General features: G+C 40.9%; 1 protein-coding gene across 1 annotated transcript in view; it reads right to left on the reverse strand.

Annotated features, from left to right (window-relative positions):
• The window catches only part of LOC111667303 (copine-8-like), an 83,815-nt gene that overhangs the window by 50,632 nt on the left and 10,218 nt on the right, over nucleotides 1-22,965 (reverse strand). The window contains exons 2-5 of the mRNA XM_087178426.1: nucleotides 10,897-10,937; nucleotides 8,375-8,421; nucleotides 6,423-6,526; nucleotides 2,478-2,517 (exon numbers count right to left, since the gene is read on the reverse strand). Of these exons, the coding sequence (XP_087034552.1) occupies nucleotides 2,478-2,517; nucleotides 6,423-6,526; nucleotides 8,375-8,421; nucleotides 10,897-10,937 (232 nt within the window). The remainder of the gene's footprint in view (nucleotides 1-2,477; nucleotides 2,518-6,422; nucleotides 6,527-8,374; nucleotides 8,422-10,896; nucleotides 10,938-22,965) is intronic.

Raw genomic sequence — 22,965 nt, forward strand, 5'->3', positions numbered from 1 at the left:
GTGTAGAAGAACATGCGATGGCTTTCAGGCAGCGTAAAAACGTAAAAACGCCCTCTCTAGAGCCAGTGTTTGGTTTGTGTCTTCTGGGCTACTGTAGAAACATGGCAGGCTCCATGAGGGAGATATAAAGGGCTCACTAACGAAAACACGACAAATCTTAGTTTCAGGTGATTATACACATACTTATGAATATCATATTCCAGTTCTGCTAATAGATCTCCCTAAATCCTGCACACTACTGGCGTTGAGGTGGACAATACACACCAGGGTACAGTGATGAAAGGATCGGTTTTAAACTACATTATTTTAATCAATACTAATCCATTAAAATATGACTGGATCGGCCCAGTCTGTTAAGTTGCTGAAATAAAGTCTAAAATAGTTTATTGTCTGTTCAAGGGTGTGAACTATAAAAAAAATCAAGTACTCAAAAGAAAAATTCTCAATTTAATAGTAATTAGTAGCACTTACGGTTAATATTGAATTGACATGTTGTTAAGTTTCACCTCAGTTCTCACAATTCTTGTCTCCTTTTGTTCTTTCCAGTGACATCACTCCTCCCTTTTGTTTATTACACAAATGGGGAGGTCATGTGACTGTGTGTCTATGTTATATGCTATGTGGGCGGACTGGTTGGGTTGAACAGTGCAAAGCAAACACTGAGAAAGGCCTAAGGGCTAGAATGTGGCACCTCGGGGCAGCTCTGTGTAGAGGCGGACTGGGGCACCAAAGTAAAGTGAGTGTGGCTTTTTCATGGACACACTCACACACAAAGATCTATATTGTAATAATTATTTTCCAGGGAGTGGTCAAAAACTGCAGAGCAGGTGATGCATGATTGCACATTGGCCTTTGCACACACTGAAGCTGTAATGTAAATATCCAGATGGCTAGATAAGAGTTTATGAGTGGAAAAAAACAGCTAAATGAGACTGATATCCACTTTGTTTTTGGTGCTATTGTATTGTTGTTTATTGCCTCCCATCATTTTTATTGCTGAATGACTTCCTTGCATTGGACAGTGACAGACCAGGTCATTGTTTGCTGTTACCACAGCAAACAGCTGCTCAAACATGTCTCAGATATCACTGTAAAGCTGATTTCATGAAAACAGATGTGAGCACACGAGATTACAGTCAGACACAGAGCTCTAGGAATTGCACACTGATCAGCAAACTAAATATATCAAAGCTGTCAGTTTAAACAGTCATTTGCTCTTGTTGAAAAATAACTGCCATCTTTGACAGGAAAAGTTAGAAATGCCGGGAAATACGCTTATTCGTTTTCTTGCTCACAACAGTTAGATAAGAAGGCGGATACAATTAATTTCTCTACAAGCATAAACCTACTACCAGCAGCTAGCTAATTTATCTTAGCATAAAGCCTGGAAATTGGATCCGCCTGTTTGATTGTTTCTTGGCTGCGACCAGTAACTTACCAATAACTTTGTTGGTTGCCTGGAAACTAGTCCAAGGAATAGTTCAGTTAAAATGGCAAACTGTCGTTTGTACACTTCAGTTTTTGTACAGTTTAAACATATAGACGTAATGTGTTCTTTAATGGGGTTGAGGTGATGGGGGTGGGGGGGTGGGCTGGGGTGGACTTTGTTACATCTGGACAGAGCCAGGTCAGCTGTTTGCCCCTTCATCCAGTCTTGCTAACATGATAACTTATGCTAACTAGCTTCATATTTAACAGATGAGAAGATTGATACAACTGTCATGTATGTCTAACACTCAACAAAAAAAATGTTTCCTGAATTTCCCCAAATTTCAAACTATTCCTTTAAATTACAAAATGGTGACACCACATGTGCTAAATGTCCATGTCCAAACAGGGCTTCTAATACATCTTGATGCATTAGCTATTAGCTAATAACTACATGTTACTCTACTCAGTTCATCAAACAAGACGAACTGACTGACTGGTTGTGATCTCTTGGTCCAGTGAACAGAAATAAACTGAACACTGGAAAACAACTGGCAACTGCTCTAAAAATAACTATGGAAAACCTTTGCTAAAGTCCAAGCTGCATCTGCCTCTTTGAACTACAGTCCCCATGATGCAGTAGGTAGGATACAGCTATTTTTTTTGCCAGCAAAGACCAAATTATCACATTATTAGTTCTAATTACCATTATGCTAATCACTGCTATCAATGGGGGAAAAAAAGCAGGGTGGACAGGGGAAATCAGTGTTTATTTAATTTCTAAATGAACAACAGGCCATTCCGGGAATGTGTTATTACAGTAGATGATAAACACACTCATTGTAATGGCCAGATTACTGTTATGCGGCTGAAATGAGGCTAATGGGAGGTAATGACAAGGACAGCAATCATGCTCACACAAACACTCACTCACACCCACACAATGAAATCAACAAAAGTGTGCAGAGGGACAGAAATAAATGTGAAGGCACACACACCTCCATGTGCACACGAAAACACACGTAATAAAGACAAGTTCTGGTACTCACGTGTTTTGACAGGTTGGCACTCTTGGAGTCAACATCATACCTACAGAAAAAAAAAAAAAAGAGAGCAGGAGAGTCAGTGCATCAGAAAGCGATGGAGGATGACGGGAGCTCAGCTGGCAAACACAACAGGGATTACAGACAGGGGAAATCAGTAATGGGGCCAAGCAGCTTGTCAGCGAAGACCTCACCAGAGGCTCCGGGTAGTTCACTTCCCAACATCACAGGCTCACAGGCATCCTCCATTAAAGTGACACTAAATGGACTAATTGGCAGTCACACATGATTGTGAGAGTATATGTGTTTGTGCTTGTGAGAGAGCGATGAACAGAAACTGAGAAATGCTGTGCTAGTGAGCAAATATGTAACTAAGTGACTGTCCTCCCTTTGGGTTTCAATCTCTGCTCATTAGTGTTACTTTTACTGGGCCATTGCGCTATTTTTGTGATGTATGTTTGAAAATGATTCACATTTTTTAATCCTCCATTCCACCTGCAGGCCTCTCGTACACATAATACTTGCAGAGAGGAAAAATGTGTCCAGAAATGGCCCCTCCAGTGCAGAGGCTACTCTAAAGAATGAGAAGCAATCAGACAAGCCATTCACTCAGCAATTTCAGGTCATTTCACCCACCACTAAAAATGGATTGCCCTTTGCTGGGTAATATTTTGGGGAGGGAATGAGGGGCAATTTAGTTACATTACGAAAATGTTCTGTGTAATGTACAAGCGGTGTGTATCTGTGGATGTGTGTGCTGCACATTGAGTAATTTGGACTCAATGAATATGAATCTGAGGCATGACTGAGTATTTAAAACGATTAAATACAATTGTGTGATATCTCCCCTACAGCGCTTGGGTTCAGTCTTTTTTTAAACATTCAGTGTCTCTACCATCAAAACTGTGCGAACCACACAGCCAGCTATCCATCCTCTAGTCTAGAAACACTTGACAAATCAACAGCCATACCATACAGTCTCCATTCAATTTGTTTTTCTCTTTTTTGCTTGGGGAAACATAAAAATACAATTCACACAAATCTCCTACTTTCCATGTGAACTTATCATTCAGACCCCCAGTTTCACTACAAGCACATAATGTTGAGCATGGAAAAATAAAAGTATTTGCAGAATTAGACTAAGAGTTAGGGCTAGGGTGAAAAAAAAAAAAAAAAAAAAATTCTCTGATTCAAATCAATCTTCAGTTGCCTTTTACAGTCTCCCATGGAAGTGGTGAGATCTGGTTATGTGAGAGCCAAAAAATAAAAAATAAAAATGTCTGACGTGGCTCCACTGAAGGTGCATGTCTAAAGTTGCATTTTGAATTTAAAAAGTATGAAGACAGCGAAGAGTTGGACTAAAGCAAATCCATATGCAAGATGTGCAAGAAGAAGCCGATAGCAGAAGAAGAAGAAGAAGCAGCCGATTCTCATTCATATCAAAGCACAATTGGTATTGGAACTGAAATATCTCTCACTGAATCTATACTGAATCGAATGGGGAAGTCATTGGTAATACCCAGCACTTTTAACAGTTATGTGATACAAATACAAAGCTGAACTGCTTTGAAATGCAAACCACTAATGGTGATACAGACTTGCAGAAAGGTGCAGTCTCATAATTCACATTAAGAGGACACACTGTAGCATTTCATAACCTACTACTCATCCCAACTACACGGGCCTGAGGGAGGAAACTGTCTTTCATCTGCTATCATCTCTGACTGTGTTACCCTCTGCAGCAGCTATCTATGGCTGTTAGACCCACACACACATGTACAAAACACACACACATGCGTGTCTGAGCGGACATTAAAGTGGAGGAATGCTTAGTGATGCAGGCCCTGAATGAGAGCAGCGTTAACACACATACACACTCACACAAAGACCAGCAAAAAGCCGGCGTGCTGTTCTGTTCTTCAGATGCTCAGTTTCATTCAGGAAAGCACTCCAGAGACAGCAACCACAGAGGCATTCATACATTTATACAGCTCCCTAAACAAATGAGAGGGCAGAGACACACAACACAACACAGATGTCCCTACATGTCCAGAGTATGAAAATGTCAGAGCAGAACTAGTGTGTGTACTGTATGTCTTCACGGAGCACATACAAAAACACGTTCGGACATCTATATGGATACACACACATTTCTCACAACCCACTGGAACAGAATTTGACACCTATTCTAATGACAAAAAACAAAAAAAAAAGATTATAAAAAGGCATAAGAAAAACACATTCAAGCGGTTGTTATGGTCACCAGTGCTAAAGCACACACACAGCCACAAACACGTGCGCACGCAAAACACACAACATTGTCACCATGGGTGTCACACGGTATGTGGGAATGCGCACACCGGTTTTGCTTTGGTCTTGGAGTACGTCTGTCCACGTGAACTCTAGCCACACTTCTCTAGTGAGATGACGACATGAGTATGTGCTGCGACAGAGCAACCAGCGGAGACACTCATGTATGCACACAAACATTACTGCACGATGATCTACTGTCACATGAACTTAAATAGCAAGATATATATTTTCTACCCAGTAAGGACAGTGTGTGATAAACACTTTTCTTTACTTTTGTTGCAGTAATTAACAGTACTCCTCTCTCCCTCCTTCCCTCATGGGCAAATACACACAAACAGGCACACATGCAGACACACTAACTCCTCCTCTTCACAGTCTAACTTTCAGATCCCAGTTGGGTTGTCAGTGTGGCTCCTTGGTTCATATATTATAATATAATTAGTCTCCGTCTAATAAAATAAAGCCACTGAAATCCCCTCTGTAATTCAATGAGAAATGCGATCTGAGCGCAAATTGAGAAAGAGAATACCGTCACCTACAGGCCGTCTGGTGCTTTAATAATGGCTGTCTCCTCTAGCCCACATCTTATTCCTCTATAGGCAAAGGAACCCAGAGTAAGTGTGAGATGTAGTTATAAAGCTTATTCCTCGTGGATATACAGTACAGTATAAATAGTATAAATTTAAAATTATGAAAGGTGCAATGATATTTGTATCTGTAATTTGACAATCTATCGATCTATTTGTGAAACCAGCAATATCCAGTACTTTCCCAGCCAATACTAATACCAATCACAGTTCTGCAAGAGACTTCAGTCAGATGCGAAGCAAGTTTAGCTTCTTAATTTGTGGCTAATTTGGAGGAAGTACTTTGCCGTATTCATGCCAATGTTACAATCTGCCAAATACTGTATCAGTAGTAAAAAATAATACTGGACCAATACCAATACTGCTTTTAAAGCTGCTGTCACCTAATATAGAGAGCAAAAGAAGGCCTCCCAGTAAAATACGGTAACATCACTGTCTGGTAGTGTCAAGGTGTAGGAGGAAGATTCATCCCTGCATAACCTTTGGATAAAGTAATATTAGCATGAGTCTGGAAACAGCTTTTAAATGTTGAAACATACAAAAGACAAATGTTGAAATGATGTTTCTGACCAAACTCTATTTCATATTTGTGTCAAGTGAAGCTCTTGCTCTTCTAATTGTTTTACAATAGGCCAAAAACCAGGTGGTTTGGATGAATGTTAATTGAGTGACTGACTTGAGCAGGAGAGCAGAGAAAGAAACGCTGGTTTATGGCAACTGAAAAGTAAATAAATAAAACATTCGATAAAAGCGAGATTTTTGTAGATCTAGAATGAAATAATTATGAACTTTAATAATTCCTGGTTTTGCAGGAAACATGTGGAATTCTTCAGAGGTCACACAGACGACAAATCCAACTAATAATGTCAAAGAGACAGTTTCAAGCAGAGGCCTCTAACACTGGGTGAATGAAAGATCAACTCCGGCACCTGAAATGCCATTTGACCTTTACAACATCTGGCGCCAGACCAAGTACTAATCTCAGCAAATATTAATATTGCGATGACACGAGACACACACACACACAAACACAGGTGTAGACCTTACTTACAAGTCAAATCGGAGGTTCTGCCGCTCTTCAAAGAAGTAGTCCAGAATGAATTTCCGCACAAAGTCTGGGTTTAACGTGTTGTCAATCACCTCTGTTCTCCCAAACTAGACCAAGAAAGCAAAGAGAGAAGACAGATAAGAATACCTAGGTAAACAACCCCCCCCCCTTCAATATATTCCTGCTTTTTTTAAACGGTGGACCAAAAAGATTCTGTTTGTGTGTGTTTGATGCCCCAAGTTTGCATAATCTGTAAAAGTATCCTGACGTTGTTGTGAAACCATTATCTGTCATTTTAATATTTCTGCAGCTCGCCAAACTTGAAAGCTTTTACACAAATCACTGTTTTTACAAGCACTCTGTGAAGTGATTCATGTGAATAACTAATCACCAGCAGGTTTTTTCCCTCGGGAGACACATCGGGGGGAGAGGCTGGTTACAGGATATTATGTACAGCTTTAGAGTAATGAATGCAGAGCACCTGAAGTATCAAGTCAATGGGGGTCAGGCAGGTCCCGGTTTGGTATTTAACTCAGCTTGTTAATAATGCATGCAGATGATGGGCTACTCAGAACTATGAATAACTGGGAATGATTGGGGCTGTAGGATTTGCCCCCTCATTTACATTCATGAATATTCATTATGGTGGTAACTGCAGTACAGTCATATGTGAGTGCACACATGCTCACAAACAAGTTATTGGTTGTTTCTACAAGCACAAATAAAGCGGGGTTTCATATCGTTAGTGCAGCTTAATTAATAAAACTCTCTTCAATTCTGTATCCAATTACATTTTCTGTCTGCCAGCTTTATTAGTGTAATGTATTGAATTGGACAATAGGTATAAATATACTGGAATCGGTGGCAATAAAGTGTGTGAAAAGCACGTAAACACGGAAACCTCACATCAGCCAAATTCCATAATTCAAGTAATTAAACCTTAATTGTATTATTTGGGCGATTTGTTTTAGCTATGCTAGCACCGTTGCTTGTTATGATGGCAATGTCGGTCTTACGGTCGGTCCACCACATCGGTCCAGACAGAAATATCTCAACAGCTATTGGATGAATTGCCATAACATTCCCGGTTCCCATACGATGAATCCTGATTTTGGTGAGCCCTTCACTTGTCTTCTCGCACCGCTACAACAGTCACATATATACAGATTATCAAAATAATTTGATTAATTAAAATTTCTTGTATTTCTACAATGCGTAGAATGTCACTTGTAACACTTGAATGTTCAAAGACAACCAATATCCACTTGCAGTAGCAGCAGCCTTCTTTATTTTTTTTTTATGCTTATGTTTAGGGAAGGTTTGGGAAAGATCATGGTCCGTTTTAATAAAGAAAAAGTCCATTTTACATTCAACCAAAACCAAAATCTTTCCCAAACCTGAACCAAAGTGTTTTTGCTGAATAACCCTCACCACACACAGGACTGTGAATGTGAACCCCATCCACCCCAGACGCCTCTGTATGACTCCACCACAACAGAACTGGGAAAACAGTTTAGTGGAATACGAATGTCACTTTTAGGTGACAGCGTTGCTGGTACTGACAGTTTGTAGTTATATGGGACAACCGGCATGTTTTGAATATACACAACAGAGACAACTTTGCAGCAGGTCAGGTCTGTTTTTAATTTTCCCCCACATTTTGCTTAAAAAAGAAAATCTAAATGTAAACTTTTTGGCCATATCTCCAGCCCTATAGCGAGTAACACAAATATAAAGTCAAAAATACAATATACAGACTGCACAGATGTGGATTATGCTGCAGGAACAGTTGAAGAAGTGTGAAGATGTTTTGAAACTTGCATATTTGTCACCAGTGGAGTCTCCGTTAACTTTATTTGAAACTAAAACAAAGTACTTTGTGTGAAGATGGGCTTTAGATAACACAACATAACTCCTACTGTGTGACACACACACACACACACACACACACTCACCTCTCTCCACTCCTTGTTGCCCATGCCTTGTGTGTAGAGAACACAAACTGTGAAGAACAGAGACATATAACATTAATATATGTGCTAAAACTGATACTAGTATCCACTATAGTTATACAAGTATTCTCTTCAAAACACTCATATACTGTACAATAGGATTTTTCTTAACAACCATTTTGGTTAATGATTGGAAACTAAAGGAAGGGAACATTATTCTGATAAGACACAAAGCAAATAAATAAAAACAAACTCAAATGTCATGGTATTTCATGGATCCATTAGAATATGACTATTACAGCAGAAATGTGTGAATTACAAATAACAAAACAACATCAAAGCAGCTAATAGTTTTATTCATGAAGCTCAAATATATATTTTCCATCTTCAGACGGTGAAAGACATCATTTCGGGCTATTACGCAATTTCACGAAACAAGGCAAATTACTGAGCTCGCTCATCATAGACCTTTGATGTTCTTTTCAGATAAGTGACAGACGGATATACCACACACAGGCGAGTGTCACACTTTTTTGGGGGGGGAAACAGAAGGTGATATTTTGGGGACCCAGATTTAAACCAATAATAGAAACTTTATATTCTTTACAGCCCTGCAGCTTATGTACTGAAGGGGCTTTATGTTTTTGTTTTTTTCCCCCCACCAGTACCTTAGAGCCTCGGTTGTCCTTTTGGATCACTGCTCTTTAGATTTTCAAGATATTTTTCCCAGCAGGTGAGATATCTCTGTATTTCCAGTATCTCAGATGTTCGCTCTCCTCTACCTCCTTGCTCTTTCACCCTGTCAGGCTGGTTCAGATCAGGAGACCCAAGTCACCGTGCTCAGCATAATCACAAGTGCTACTCAGCATAAAAGCAGGCCGAAATGTATGGGTAAAGCCTAAGCTTCCTCCTGCTTCTCCTCCCCCTCCTAATCACTGTCATCCTCGTCATCGTGTTCATCACTGTCATCATGACCAGCTTGAGTCATTTTGATCCCACACTACTGTAAATGTGCTGACGTGCTATATTTTGCAAAGACAGTGTGCGTGCGTGTGTGTGTGTGTGAGTATTGTTGAGTAAGTATAGAGCACCAAAAGTGATATCATAATCCCAAATTCAGACACAGCTCAAGATGACAAATACCGTCTTTGATAAATGATGATCTTACAACCGACTCAGACTCCTTATAACACACACATACACACACCCACACACACCCACACACATACATCCAGCATGTACAAAGAAAGTGGCCTTAACACACTGCTGCCAAGGAGCTATTTACTGACCAAGACATATTATGCCACATGACCACGGCATTACATTTCTACACTTTGGTTGTAGAAAGAATTTAACGACTGAGATATAACGTGTTGATTAGCTAAGCTAACAGCTGCTAGCTCCTCCTTATATTTACTGCAAGAGACATGAGAGTGTGTCAATCTTGTCATCCATGTCTCTGCAAGAAAGCAAATATGCAAGTATCTGAATTATTCCTATTCTGCACCTTCTGTTGTGTTAATAACTGAAAGGATTCTGTGCAGAACATTTGCATAGCTGCGGGAGGAAAATTGGCTGCAGTGGGTATGAAGCTAAGCATAAGTTCAATCAGGAAGTATCTATCCCTCTTTGTGGCCTCATTCATTTACAATTCTCTCTCATCCCACTTCCTGTAATCAGTTGACTTCAGGTGTTTTTCGGTAACCGATCAGTGTTTTGCTGATAAAGTGTGTTTGTTCGCTTAGAATGAAGTCTCTCCTGATTGAAAAGAAGGTAGGAAAATATTTAGCTACGTGTTTTTTTTAGAGGCTAACCAATTACAGCTCCCCATCAGGTCTCAAATAGGTAAAGGCTCATATTAGACCAGTTTAAGTCCACAGCTCTGACATACAAAAGAGTGGGATCACTCTTCTCTAACCCTGGGAAAGGAAGCCAATAAAGCACATTACCCAAAATGTCAAACTATTCCTTTAACCTTACTGCTCTGGCACTAACAGTATTATTATAATGATTTTAACTGTGGGGACAGAAGGGGAGGATTGACACCCTTTCTATGAGTCTGTAAGGAAAGGCTTCTTAGTTTTTCTCTTGTGCATTAGTCAGACCTGCCTCAAGCCGAGCTCGCACAAAAACACTTACACACATAAGGAGTGACTCACGACTACGTACTGCTACAGAAAAGACCCTCCTTCAGTCTCTAATTGATTTCGCACTCCTTTACACTCTATTAATTCTCCTTATTTTCCACCTTTTCCCTTCTTTTCTTTACTCTCTCCTTTTGTAATTTTGGGCAATGTACATACATTAAACTGACTTGATGAAACCTGACATTACTTTCACGCATGTTATATGTTTTGTAGTCTACACACACTTCACTTGCCTTTTCCACTCTGATTACTGCCCTCCCCATTGCGACGCTCAGAAATGATTAAGAGCGAAGATCTCAATTAACAATCAGACACTGACACAAACACAAACGTGATCGCCGTGGGTGACAGACAAACAGAGAGACGGGCCGATCTTACTTGGGTCTGACTTGGAGAAGGTGTCTCTGTCCAGCAGGTTTCTGTGGAGACACAAAGGGTGAAAAGGAGTTAAGAAACACGGTTGCCTTGGTGAGAAAGAAAATCATCCGTCTTCCAAATGTGGCGGTGAATGCGTTTTAACACAAAGACTATTTATGTAGTCTGTTTGGCCATGAGTCAGCACATTACCATCACGCTCTGTTTACAGTATGCCTGTGGTGTGAAAATACAAAAAAATATATTTTTATTGAAGGAGAATCCTGGCAATGTCACTTTTTTTTTTTCCCCCAACAATAAATCCCATGAAAAGATCAAACAACATGAATTCTACTAACAGGTGTTGCTGTGTAGTTAAACCCGGATTACCTCTTTCCAGTGTTGTCAAAAAAAAACAAAAAAAAAAACTATTAAAAACAAAAAAGATATGATCCGCAACTTTGCACTGGGTGACAGGTTCCCTCGCTGTGATAAACACGGGCATCCTCCTGCTGCAATAAACACTCACTACTAGCAACAAATGTGCATTAATCCTCATTCAAAAAGCATGTAGATTGTGTTTCTTTTCATTGTTCACAACAGCACCTGTGCAGCGTAAACAGGTTCAACACTGAAAACCTAAAAACATTTCAATTCAGACAAGTCCTCCCTCGCCACGTAGAAACAGTGAGAGAACTGACAAGAACCCCTGCAAACATCTTGCAATTACTGCCACCATAAACAACACTATCTTCAGGTTATAGCACAGAGCGGTTTTCAACTTAAATTCAGACTCTTATTATTTATGGGAATTAAGATTTTTATGGCTTCTCATTTCATGCTTGAAAAACACTAGGTCTGGCCTCATATTCTCTGCGACCAGTGATACATTGAGCAGTCCTCTGTCTCAGCAAACCATTGAGTTTCATTCAGAGATGGACATTAATAAAATCCTGAAGAATTTATGTTCCCCAAAAAGAGCAGGGAGGAGGGCTGGGGGAAAATTTAATGAGCTGATACGAAAGTGGCACGAGACCTTATTGTTAATTCTGATTTGTGAATAATAAGATGAATGATAGTGATGGGAACTAATGGTCTGGAGAAGAGAGAAGAGAAGAGAAGAGAAGAGGGTTCACTAACTTGTCAGCGAGGTTAAATCACTCAAGGCCTCGATAAGAATTAAAATCTAGTCTCCAATCCACTTTCTTTTATCCATTTAATGTGCCCTGACGTTTCCTGGTTGCAGCAAAGGCATCAAAATGTGGGTAATGCTTTCAGTTATCCTTTCAATCCCAGGGATTGTGAGAGACTTTGAAAGGCTGTCAGACAAAGCCCTGAAACCATCAGCTACTGGAGAGTATCCAGGCTGCAAGCTGGTTTTCAGTAAGAGCCTCTCTGACTGGAGCTGTTTTTTTTCCTTTTTGCAGCTCACTTCCAGTTGTCTCTATCGCTCTGTTCCTGTATGTACTTCTCTCTCTTTTCCTTGCGTGAACTTATGAACTCATCAACACCACATTTTTTCATTTTTCTCTCCGTCTCACTCTCCTGGGTTTGTTCGCAAAGCAGAAACACCTTTGGTTTAAAAAACACCACTGGTATCCACTCCGTCCGTCCTGCTTGTTTGCACTCCTACTTTTCAATTCACTCATTTTCTTCATAAATTGCAACATCGCTAATATCAAATCACTGATATCAAATGTTTCCATGTCATGGCGCTTCGCTGCATGATTTGCTGATTTGAGATATTTGAAGCTGTTATTTGTAGCGTTTGGCTCGGATTGCATGTTCCAGGTCAGTTTGGTGTTTGCGCTTCATCCCATAATCCAAAGACACGCACAGGTCGAGTGTATGTGTAAAGGTGTAAGTGTGTCTGTTTGCCTATTGTGTTGTCTGTCCTCAGCAACAAAAACACTAATGGACCCAATAATCCAGCTCAGAGGGTGTGCAAATTCATACTCCTGTTTACATGTATTAGAGAAAAGCCTGGTCAATGACTGAAGAGGCTCCTTTTGTAAAATGCAAATTTCTTCTTCAAGAACACTTCTTCAAGTCATCAACAGTCATCGATATCGGCAGTTGGAATGATTTAAGCCTGATTGACCGAAATGCATCTTCTTTGGTCAGCTCTACACAGAGTCGTGCAGGTTTCAAGGGGAAAAAAAATCTATCAGGATACTGTAAGACAAAGACTTTGAGCGTTGGTTGGGAAGAAGTGTGGTTACCAAAAAATAAACTTGCCTCCACAAAGGGTGTTATTTTTCCCAACACACGTCAAAAACTGTGTGAGTGAAAGAGAGACTTTGTGACAGTGTCAAACATTAAAGACTCTGTAAATTAGATTTTAAACTATAATATAGCAGCAAACAAATTATTCTCTGATCTTTTTTCTTTGGATGCATGTTAGTGCATATTAGCACATGCGAGACGTCACAATGCAGTACGCAGCAATCAAGCAAAAGCAACGTTCCAGATCTCCTCCACTGGATAAACCACATCGTTCGCCTAAAAATGCCTACGACAAAGAAAGAGATAGGACCTGAGCAAAGGCAGCCTGGCCGCCTCAAATCACGGTCGGCCGCTGGTCCGTCAAAACATCCCAAAAAGTTTTCACCGGCTCCACCAGTGTAATTCGTACGGCTGATTCCAGCCAAATCCAAGGCTGAATTTGTTTCCTAGTCCAACTGGGGAGCCAATACTGTTTACAGTTTACTGTTGTTCCATTGTCTGACAACTGTAGCAGAAAAAAAATGTAAAATTCAGCTGTATTTAATTACTGTATATGTGAGCACAGAGAGCAGGAGAGAGGCAAAACAGATAAAGGACTGAAACCAGTTGACGCTCGGCAGAATGTAAATACAACACAATGGCATCAGTTGTTTAAGGCAGTTCCACAACAGTTATCTATGTCATCAATTTCACACACTAACCATATGCAGTGTAGCTATATACGTTTTTGACCTAGTCTGGTTTATATTTGAGACCAGTTTTTACCCTTTCATTTACAAACGAATAGATTTGAGGAAGTCAGGAAGTATGCAAGGATGAACTAACACATGCTGGTTTATGATGACAATAAGAATATCAATATCACCAGCTTCATCCTTTAAGCTATTCATATTCATTTGGAACAGTGAGGAGCGCAAATAACACGTAAACTCCGACCAAACAGTATTAAGTATTCTCCGTAGCCGTGGTATAATGAATATTAAACAGTTAGCTTTGTGATCGTTTGCTTTGTGATGATGTTTTCCATAAACATGGACAACAAATGTTGAACTACGCCTCAGCAGACCACTCTCACAGTCTAACACCATCTATGAATAAACCTGGACATCAAAAGATGAACGCACACCTATATACTATAGAAAACAAACAGTAATGTGGCACCAATTGCCTGGTGGCTGGGAGTAATTTCCCACTCCGAGTTGGGGGTACAGTTAGGGGAGCAAGTTAAAATACACCTTCTCCATTTGAGAGAGAATTTGAGGCTCCATAGTCTGTGACTGGCTGCTGCTCACAGCACATCACACATGGTGGCACTCCAAATGGGCTCCTGGGCTCCCCCTGCATGTGTGTTGTGTATGTGTCTTATTGTATGTGTGTGTGTTTGTGTGTATGAGTAAGACACGTTTTCAGGATTTCCACTTGAGAGAATAATGTGAATGAGTCATGGCTCTCTCTCTTTTTCTCTCGCTCCTTTCCCTCTTTTCATCCAGAGGCAGGCAGTGGAAAGCTAAAAGCTGCCATCCGAGTCACAGAGAGGTCTGCAGGAAGAAAGGTACCAGACTAAAATAGTGTTAGTATTTTTAGCAGTGAGTTCCCCTCTTCTACTATTAATGCGTAACTTTGATAATAATTCACGCCATTTTTCTCATATGAACATTAGGCAGCACTTCAGATCTCTTAAAAGTAGAAGACACATCAATCAGCTGATCAACTATGAAGACACACAATGGAATCAAAAAGGGAGCTTCTTGTTGGTCTCTCAAAGTATTGATTTCTTCAATAGATTTCCCTCAGGCTTTCAGGCTTTGGTGTGCTTAGATATGCTCTCTCTCTCTCTCTCTCTCTCTCTCTCTCTCTCTCTCTCTCTCTCTCTCTCTCTCTCAAAAACACCACCTTTGGCATTTCAGCTGGCTCTCACTTTTTCTGGCGCATGCATGCTCATTCACACAAAAACCACTTCTCAGTGCATCTTCTCCCTCTGATTCACCTGCTGCTTAATCTCTTGATTTGTTTTTGTCTTTCTCTCTTCTGATCTGCTGCCATGTCTAACTGAAGCCCACTTGTCACAGTTCTCAGAAAGGGGACCCAAGAGCACAACTCAGGAGGCAGATGTAAAAGTTAAGAGTCTTTGCTTAGAGAAAAGACAAGGATGCAAAAACATTCAAGCGGGCAAACAACGTAGGCACAGGCGAAGTCTAAAACACGATCAGGATCAAAACAAGCAGGTAAAGAACAGAGAGCTAGAAAGCTAAGTCACATGGGACAAAGAAACTCTGGCAGAAAACAAGCGGAAACACAGTGGTATGCTGTATACCAGGGAGCTGATGAGGGGATGGGGAACCGGTTAGCAGGTGAGTGGGGAGGAGGTGATTCTTCTGGCAGAAAAGGCGGGAAGGTGGGAGTGGCAGGGTCTGAAATGACAGCAGAATTAGTCTAGAGACTAGCGGTGGGTGACTTCGGATGTTTGTCTGCTCACAGCTATTCTTCGCCCACAATGCTGTCTCCTGTTGTATCACAACCAGTTTTTGCTAAGTTCATCTAGCCCCTGCTCGTCCTGCCTCGGTTTCCCTGCCGGCAGGCAACAGGTAGACTGTGACGGTGGTTCTTGTTTTGCTCAGGTGGAGAACTGGTTCATGAGCAGCCACACTAAGCTCACAGAAGCTGCAGAGCAGAACAAGGACTGCCGTGGCAAGCTGCAGTTATCTGGCTAGCTGTTAAACAGTTGACAATGGGATGGTTAGCAGCAACTGAACTTTTAAAATTAAATATCTAAATATAGTACCTCTTAAGTACATCTGTACGATTCATCTGAAAAGTAGGTCAGATGGCCAAGTAAGATCGTCTACGATATGAGATCACCAGATCGCCCAGTTATACGAGAGAGCATCTTGTGATGGGAGCACAGTGACCACAACGCCTGTCAACATGTTTATGTTCCAACCCATGAGTACTCTCTAGTCATTACTACATTATTACATGAGGATTCACACACACACACACACACACACACACACACACACACACACACGGGACACACAAGGTAATTAGTGCAAGACCAGGTGTGATGCAAAGCACAAAGGACCATTAGAGGATTACGATGTTGGAAACAAACAACACCTACCTTTTTACCCAGAGGCAGGGCTTCAATTTAGTTAGACTTAAATAATATATTTCAAATATATAAAACATTTTCTTGTTTCTTATTTTCTGTAACAAAAGCCATTCAATGTACAGTATATTGATTGTACGAGTGATCTCTCGTGCATTTCAGTTACGTCAGTGGAGTTCTTCCCTGGCAAATTTACAAATTTACTGCACGGACAGAAAACTATAGATCCATGCACAGGAAATTCTGCATGCTGAATGAGACAGAGACGCCATCACTTCACAGGTAACAACATCTAGTTATAGCATATTTTTCTTTTTCATAAAATAAACTGCGTTGGATTAAGCTCTAAAAAAAAAAAAAAAAAAAAAAAAAAAAAAAAAAAAAAAAAAAACACACATTCAATGCACCCCAGTTTAACAATGCTGCTTTGTTTGGTTTTCCAGCAGTGCAGATGAGCTCATCTTTTTCTAATGACTTTTTCTGGCAGAATAGATGCTGCACCTGATATTTAATAGGTTCACAATTTTTCAAGTCAGTCTTAAAAGAATGATCAAGTGCCAACAGGATTAGCTGGCTACAATCACCCCTCCTGTTCATACTGGCCATTAAGAGATCACTTTTGAAGACATTTTCAATTTAAGAGATAGCGACAAAAGGGATTTTTATTCTAAAATGACTGTAACTTTGGAGCAAATTGACTCCGTTTGACGAACTCCCTGTTTTTGTCTGAGAAGGGAAACTATTGAGTTACATTTCTGCCTGATTTCAGTCAGGTTTCCTGCACCTCTTGCAAAGGGAATCACTATTCACACCCAAAGTATCATAAACATTATAAAAGTTTTTTTTCTTTTATCAACTTTACTCCACTGTTTTAACCTCTCAGCTCTAAAGTACAGCTCATTCATACAATACAGATATACAGCAGCAAAACCCGCTGCCACCAACACACAAAGTCATAGTCAGATGTGACAGTGCTGATCTCAGACTGCTGTCAAACCAGGCTTCCTCCTCTCTGGGGGCAACCTATACCAGTGCAGTCCCCTGCCATCCTGGCCTTGCCTCTGACGCATCACCTCTGACAGCTGTCAATCACAGCTACAGGAAGTGAAATCTGATACCAGAAGGGCTGGAAACACACACACACACAAACACTCACACATTCCTAAAAGAGAGTTAATAAAAGGAGAAAAAAAAAAAAAACTGGGACAAAAGTGAGACAGAGGAGGTTCATAAAGAGACAGACAGATGGTCAGACAGCGTCTTCGACTGATATGACAACTACCTAATTATGTGAAACGTCTGATGGAGCTTCAATGTGGGGGTCGGGGGGGTTGCTCTCTCGCTCTCCCACACACGCAGACTGGAGACACACCTCTGTGCATTTTGCTCAACGAGGAGAGCCAAACGATGACAGCAGTATGGGGGCGGTTACCACGGCAACTACTGACAGCCAATTGAGGCCACTTGACTGACTTGAGTGGCAGTTGCTGTATATGTGTGTGTATGTGTGTGTGTTGTTTTTCCAGCCGACTCAACAAGCAGGGATGCCATCACTGCTGTGGTATTTGTGGCGCTCACCTCTCCACCCCTTCCCTTGGTTTTCCTCTCCTCTCTAGCTTTGCCCCTCCACTCCTCTCCTTTTCTCTCCCCCTCCTCTTGAGCTATTTTCCTCTTTTTCCTTCCTCTCTCCTCAGTTCCTTCCCTCTCATTTCCTGTTTATCTCTTTCTCTCTCTTTCCCCATTTTCCTCTCCCCTCCTTTCATTTCTCCCCTCCTATTTTTGAATTAATGAATACATCTACAGCGCCTTTTGGACTGGCTTGAGAGGCCATGTCCCTGACAGTGTGTTACCTTGACGACACAACAGCAAAAACCCCCCTGAGACCCTCACAACCCTCTCCTACGCTACAGAAATAAATTGGGTTTTTAGCCCACTGGAGGAGAGGAGAGGAGGGGAAAGGAGAGGAGACCAGAGGAGAGGAGAGGAGACATGTGGAAGAGAAAATGAGCACTACACTGGGAAAGGAGAGAGTTGAGAGAAAGAAAGAGAAAGAAACAATGCAGGTAGTCAGTGAAAGAGAGGCAGGCAGTCTAATTAGCCATCCCAAACTGCGCGAGAGCAACAAGAGGAAGCTGTGTGTGTAGAGCTGCTCTATTTCTGTCGTTATGGACTCTTTGGAGTCCAGGCTAAACCATGGGCGCAGAGAAAGAGAGAAAAGTTGGGAGAGAAGAGGGGGGGGGGGGGGGGGGGGGGTTAAAAGCCAGAGAACATAGAGGTGCAGAGTGTGGAGGCTATGGCTCAAGCCAGTGCTTTTCTAGGTCAAAAACTTTAGCTAGATGTATGGTTATGGTAGTCACTGCTGCTGCTGCTGCTGCTGCTGCCGCCAAGATCTCATTCAAGTGGAGACACCATTATCTCTCCTTCAGTGGCAGCAGTCATTTGTTTTTCTTTTTTTCAACAAAGTCACTAAAAGAACTTTTTCCCTCTTTACAGAAACAGCACATAATGTAGAAAGAACACATGATGTAACTTTTTCTCTGTCATTATGTTTTTGATTTCTTGTTTTGCTTGATTTTTTGTATTGAGGTTATACTGTAGGATTTTGTTGTTCTACTTTTTTTTTTCATTCATTCTCAGTCAGTTTTAACTAGTTAACTAGCTTAGAATTAGTGATGGAAAGTAACATAGTACATTTACTCCATTTGTGCTTAAGTCTAATTTTAAGGTGCCTGGAATAGAGTACTTCCATTTCATGCTACTTTGACTTGCAATAAAATGAATGCAAATTTGTGTGGCTGTTTTGCGTCTTCCCTGCCCCCAGCAATCATCTCACGACCCCTCAGATTTATCTTGAGGTAACTGACACCAACAACCACTGGACCTAACTGTTTGTAAGGTAGCTTAAACTAGCTCCACCTCCTACAGCAACAACATTAAAATGCTAGCATGCATAACAATCTAATAATACATTTAACAATGTATCCATCATAAGGGCCATACTTTTATTTTGATCATTTAAAATATATTTAGCTTATAATATCATTTTTTATGATTTTGTATGCAGGATTTTTACTCAAAATTTAGTATTTTTCCACAACCCATGCTAGCTGTATTAAAGTTGAATTTTGCTCTCAGTAAGTCTTGAAACCTGACAATCTGTATTAGTAAAGTCATGTGACAGCACACCAAGTTACCTGATCTAGGATAGGATGTTTGCCAAAATACCAATATCCCAAAATCCCATTGAAAGTGAGAAACAGAAGCTCCTTTGAGTTACCTGGTACTGGTAGAGTTTATTTTCATCACATTTCATCCCCACAGTTAGTACCTGCTTAGTCTAACGCAGCTTTATACATTAAGCCTTATTTTTGGCTGATGAAGCCCTCTAAACTTAACTGCACCACATCCAGTGTGTCAGTGAGTTGACAGAGTTGAAATGTATGAGGTGTTATTCCATATCTGACATTTATTTTAAAAGCTGGTTTTCATCCAAAGATTTGATATGATATTTAAATATGTATACATAACATATGTGTCACTCTTTTGTGGTTATTTGTCAACCATTCAGTCACTGGCTTTGGCTCCTCACACCGCTCTTTCATACCTGGAACTTGCAGCTCTCCAGCTCAACACACGCTGTGCTGTGTCTTTCATCACATTTCTTCTGCTTCACCTGTGCTCCCTCAAACCTCTCCAGTACCTTGAATTATTCTGCACTCCTTCTACATCATTATTTTATTTTATTACTTTCTTCATCTCCAAATCATGTCCCATCTCTCGCTCTGTCCTCCTCTCATGGGAAAAGGGGTTTTCTCACTGTGAGCCCATAGCATTAATCTCAGTTGTGTCCTCTGATGTACTTCTTCCTCCCCCTCTCTCTGTGTGTCTGTCTCTCTCTCTCTCTCTCTCTCTCTCTCCCTCTTTCTTTCTCTCAGTTTGACCGTGACCTGAATAAGCTCTGTGAAGACTACACCATCTCACTGAACTAGATACAGTTAGACACACATATGTAGATACAGACAGAACCACATGGAGCATCCTGTGTCATTACGCGTGTCGTCTGTTGTCCACCACCAACCCCTAACCCCATGTCACACGCATATGAACGAATCAATACAAACTGCCCAGGCAATATTGCTTCATGATATGCGTTGGTCCAATATTCCAGATCTAATAAACCTCAGATACATCACCTCAATAAACAAGATAAAGAAGACACGCACAGACAAATCAGAAATGCTAAAGATAACACTGGGTGGAAAACAAAGAGTCTATTTCTGCTGCGGTGACTAATCTGAATCTGAGTCCATATGTGACTGAAAACACCAGTAAAGCACAGAAGAAGAAAAACCCAATAGAGAGACACAATTCCTTATATGATTTACTTTGACAGCAGTGGGTTTTCACTTGCAATATAAAGTATGTTTTGAAGTTGCTTTTTCATGTCAAACTGCCCTCAGCACCACTGAGTATGCAAACAAACCTGTTGTGGTCACTATAAATGCGAGAGCTGCAGTGCCACTAGAAAAATAAATGAATGTCTTGAAAGGTTAAAAGCCTCCAGAATGGAAAATAATCTGTATGATACAGCAGACGGACAGCGGTTTGTGGGCAATGATGTGGCCAGACAGTGAATTTCCTGATGTGTGTACTGTATCTAGCTGATTTCAACAAGCAGGTAAGGGAAACTCCACAAAGCAAAACAAAGCCACATGTAAGAGCCTGGGTCCCTCGTCCTCTTTTGAAACAGGACTTTTCAGCACAGACAATATCAGACGGGCTTCAGCCGCACAGAGCTGAGGATTTGAGGAAAGAAGTTGCTGTGTGGTTCAACATATCTGACACAAAATACCAATGGCATCACACACATCAATATTACATGTGCACATGTGGTCTTATCAAAGCCGAGCAGCACAGGTGAAGCACAGAGCAAACATTGTTCATATCAAAGTCTGTGGTTCCATTCCCTTTACTTCCTGTTTGAATTATTAAAAGACTCATTTTGTCTCCTGCTACTCTTCTTTCAACAAATCAGGTGCTAGTGTTAAAACAGCCTTTGCTTTGTGCCCTTAACTTCTAAAGTTTACTGGTACATTCCCAGAATTGACTCATTTCAAATTGAGGATATGATTAATTCACCAAACAATGAAAAGGCAATTATGAGTAACATTTTGTTCCCCTCTAAAAAAGGTACAGACCTGCCAACCACAATCCACAAAGCCACAATGAGCTGAAAGCAGCTAAAAGCTGCAGAAAACTCCAGACTGGAGCATTGTTGATGAGGAGCCTGTCAGTACAAACCAAAAATATAATACCAAAAATACTGTTTAATGGAGCTTTAAGGGCTTATTACGGAGGTCTATCACACCATGTCCAAACTACAAGTGCCAGATCAGAGACCACAACACGCCTGACGGGTTTAGAAAAGAAAAGTGCTGAGATGTTTTAATCTTCACACGTACATGTTTTTTTTTTTTATACCACAAAAGAAAAGTTATGTCATTTTTATCACACATCTTACATAGTTTTTTTTAATCAAAGACCTGTGCTGTGTTGTTGTGCATTAACATTTTAATAGAGGCCCTATTCTCCTGGCCTTTCATGCACTTCTCAGTATCACATCTACCACTGCAGGACTCTTCACTGAGCATGTGTGTGTGTGTGTGTGTGTGTCTGTGCTTAGCAACAGACCAGGAATATTCTTGGAAACATGTGGCGCAAGAGGAGACAACTGGGCATGCTCAGATGATCTCAACAGGTCGCTGAGTACAATGCTACAGGTACCTGCTTCTCTTTTGTGTTTTGTTTTTTTCTTTCCCTCATTTTTTCTCCATCACTTCTTTCCCTCTGCATCTTTACTGATCTATCCAGATTTGTTCATTTGTTTCGGAGCATGAGGAAAAGCACATGCTTGCACGACCCCCACCCCCCACCCCACATACACATACTGAAGGGGAGCATCAGCAGCTTGTATTCTCTCTCTCCTTCTCTAAAAGGGCTGCCCTAATTCTTCTTGACAAGGGCTGGGAGAGCCAAGAGAACATCTCAGCGCGCACACACACACACACACACACATGCTAAACTATGCCACACCGCTATCCATTTACACACAGACATGTGCAACAAAATACACATCAGTCATGGACAACACACAGCCACGCATCTGTGCCAGTGGCATTTTACCTTAATTGCCTCTGTCACCGCTTTCAGTGCAGTTTAGTCTAACTCGCCTAGTTTCCTCCATCAACACATGCCACTAGCTTACGTATGACTGTAACAGCTCAGTGCAGACAAAAGCCAAGTCTCGGCTGCTTGCTTTACATACAGGTAATGATAAAAAGATCTTGTTTGTCTGTGTTTGTTTTTCATTTTTATAATTCATTTTTGCTTAGTCATAATCATATGATCTCAGTACAAACACATAATAACTGGGACATGCTCAGATGTTTATCGAGCAGTCAGTGTGTGTGTGTGCGTGTGTGTGTGTGCGCGGGTGGTTTGTGATTGTGTCTGCACATGTCTGTCTCTGTGAATAACTGTGTTACAGACTGACAGACAGAGTGAGTGTGTAAGCGCGCGTGCATGTTTGTGTAACTGTTGGCTACTCTGTGCTATCGTCGGCGACAACAGGGCAGGAGGATGAGAAGGAGACAGAGAGAGAGAGAGCGAGATAGGGAGGAAGATGGAGGTATTTCTCTTTCTCTCCCTGACTCCCCTCGTACAGTATTAACCTCCATACCCTTCTTCTTCGGCGTTAC

This window comes from Seriola lalandi, unplaced genomic scaffold, assembly GCF_002814215.2.
Source record: "Seriola lalandi dorsalis isolate HSWRI2012SDOR001 ecotype SW California unplaced genomic scaffold, Sedor1 jcf7180002054688, whole genome shotgun sequence".
NCBI lineage: Eukaryota > Metazoa > Chordata > Actinopteri > Carangiformes > Carangidae > Seriola > Seriola lalandi.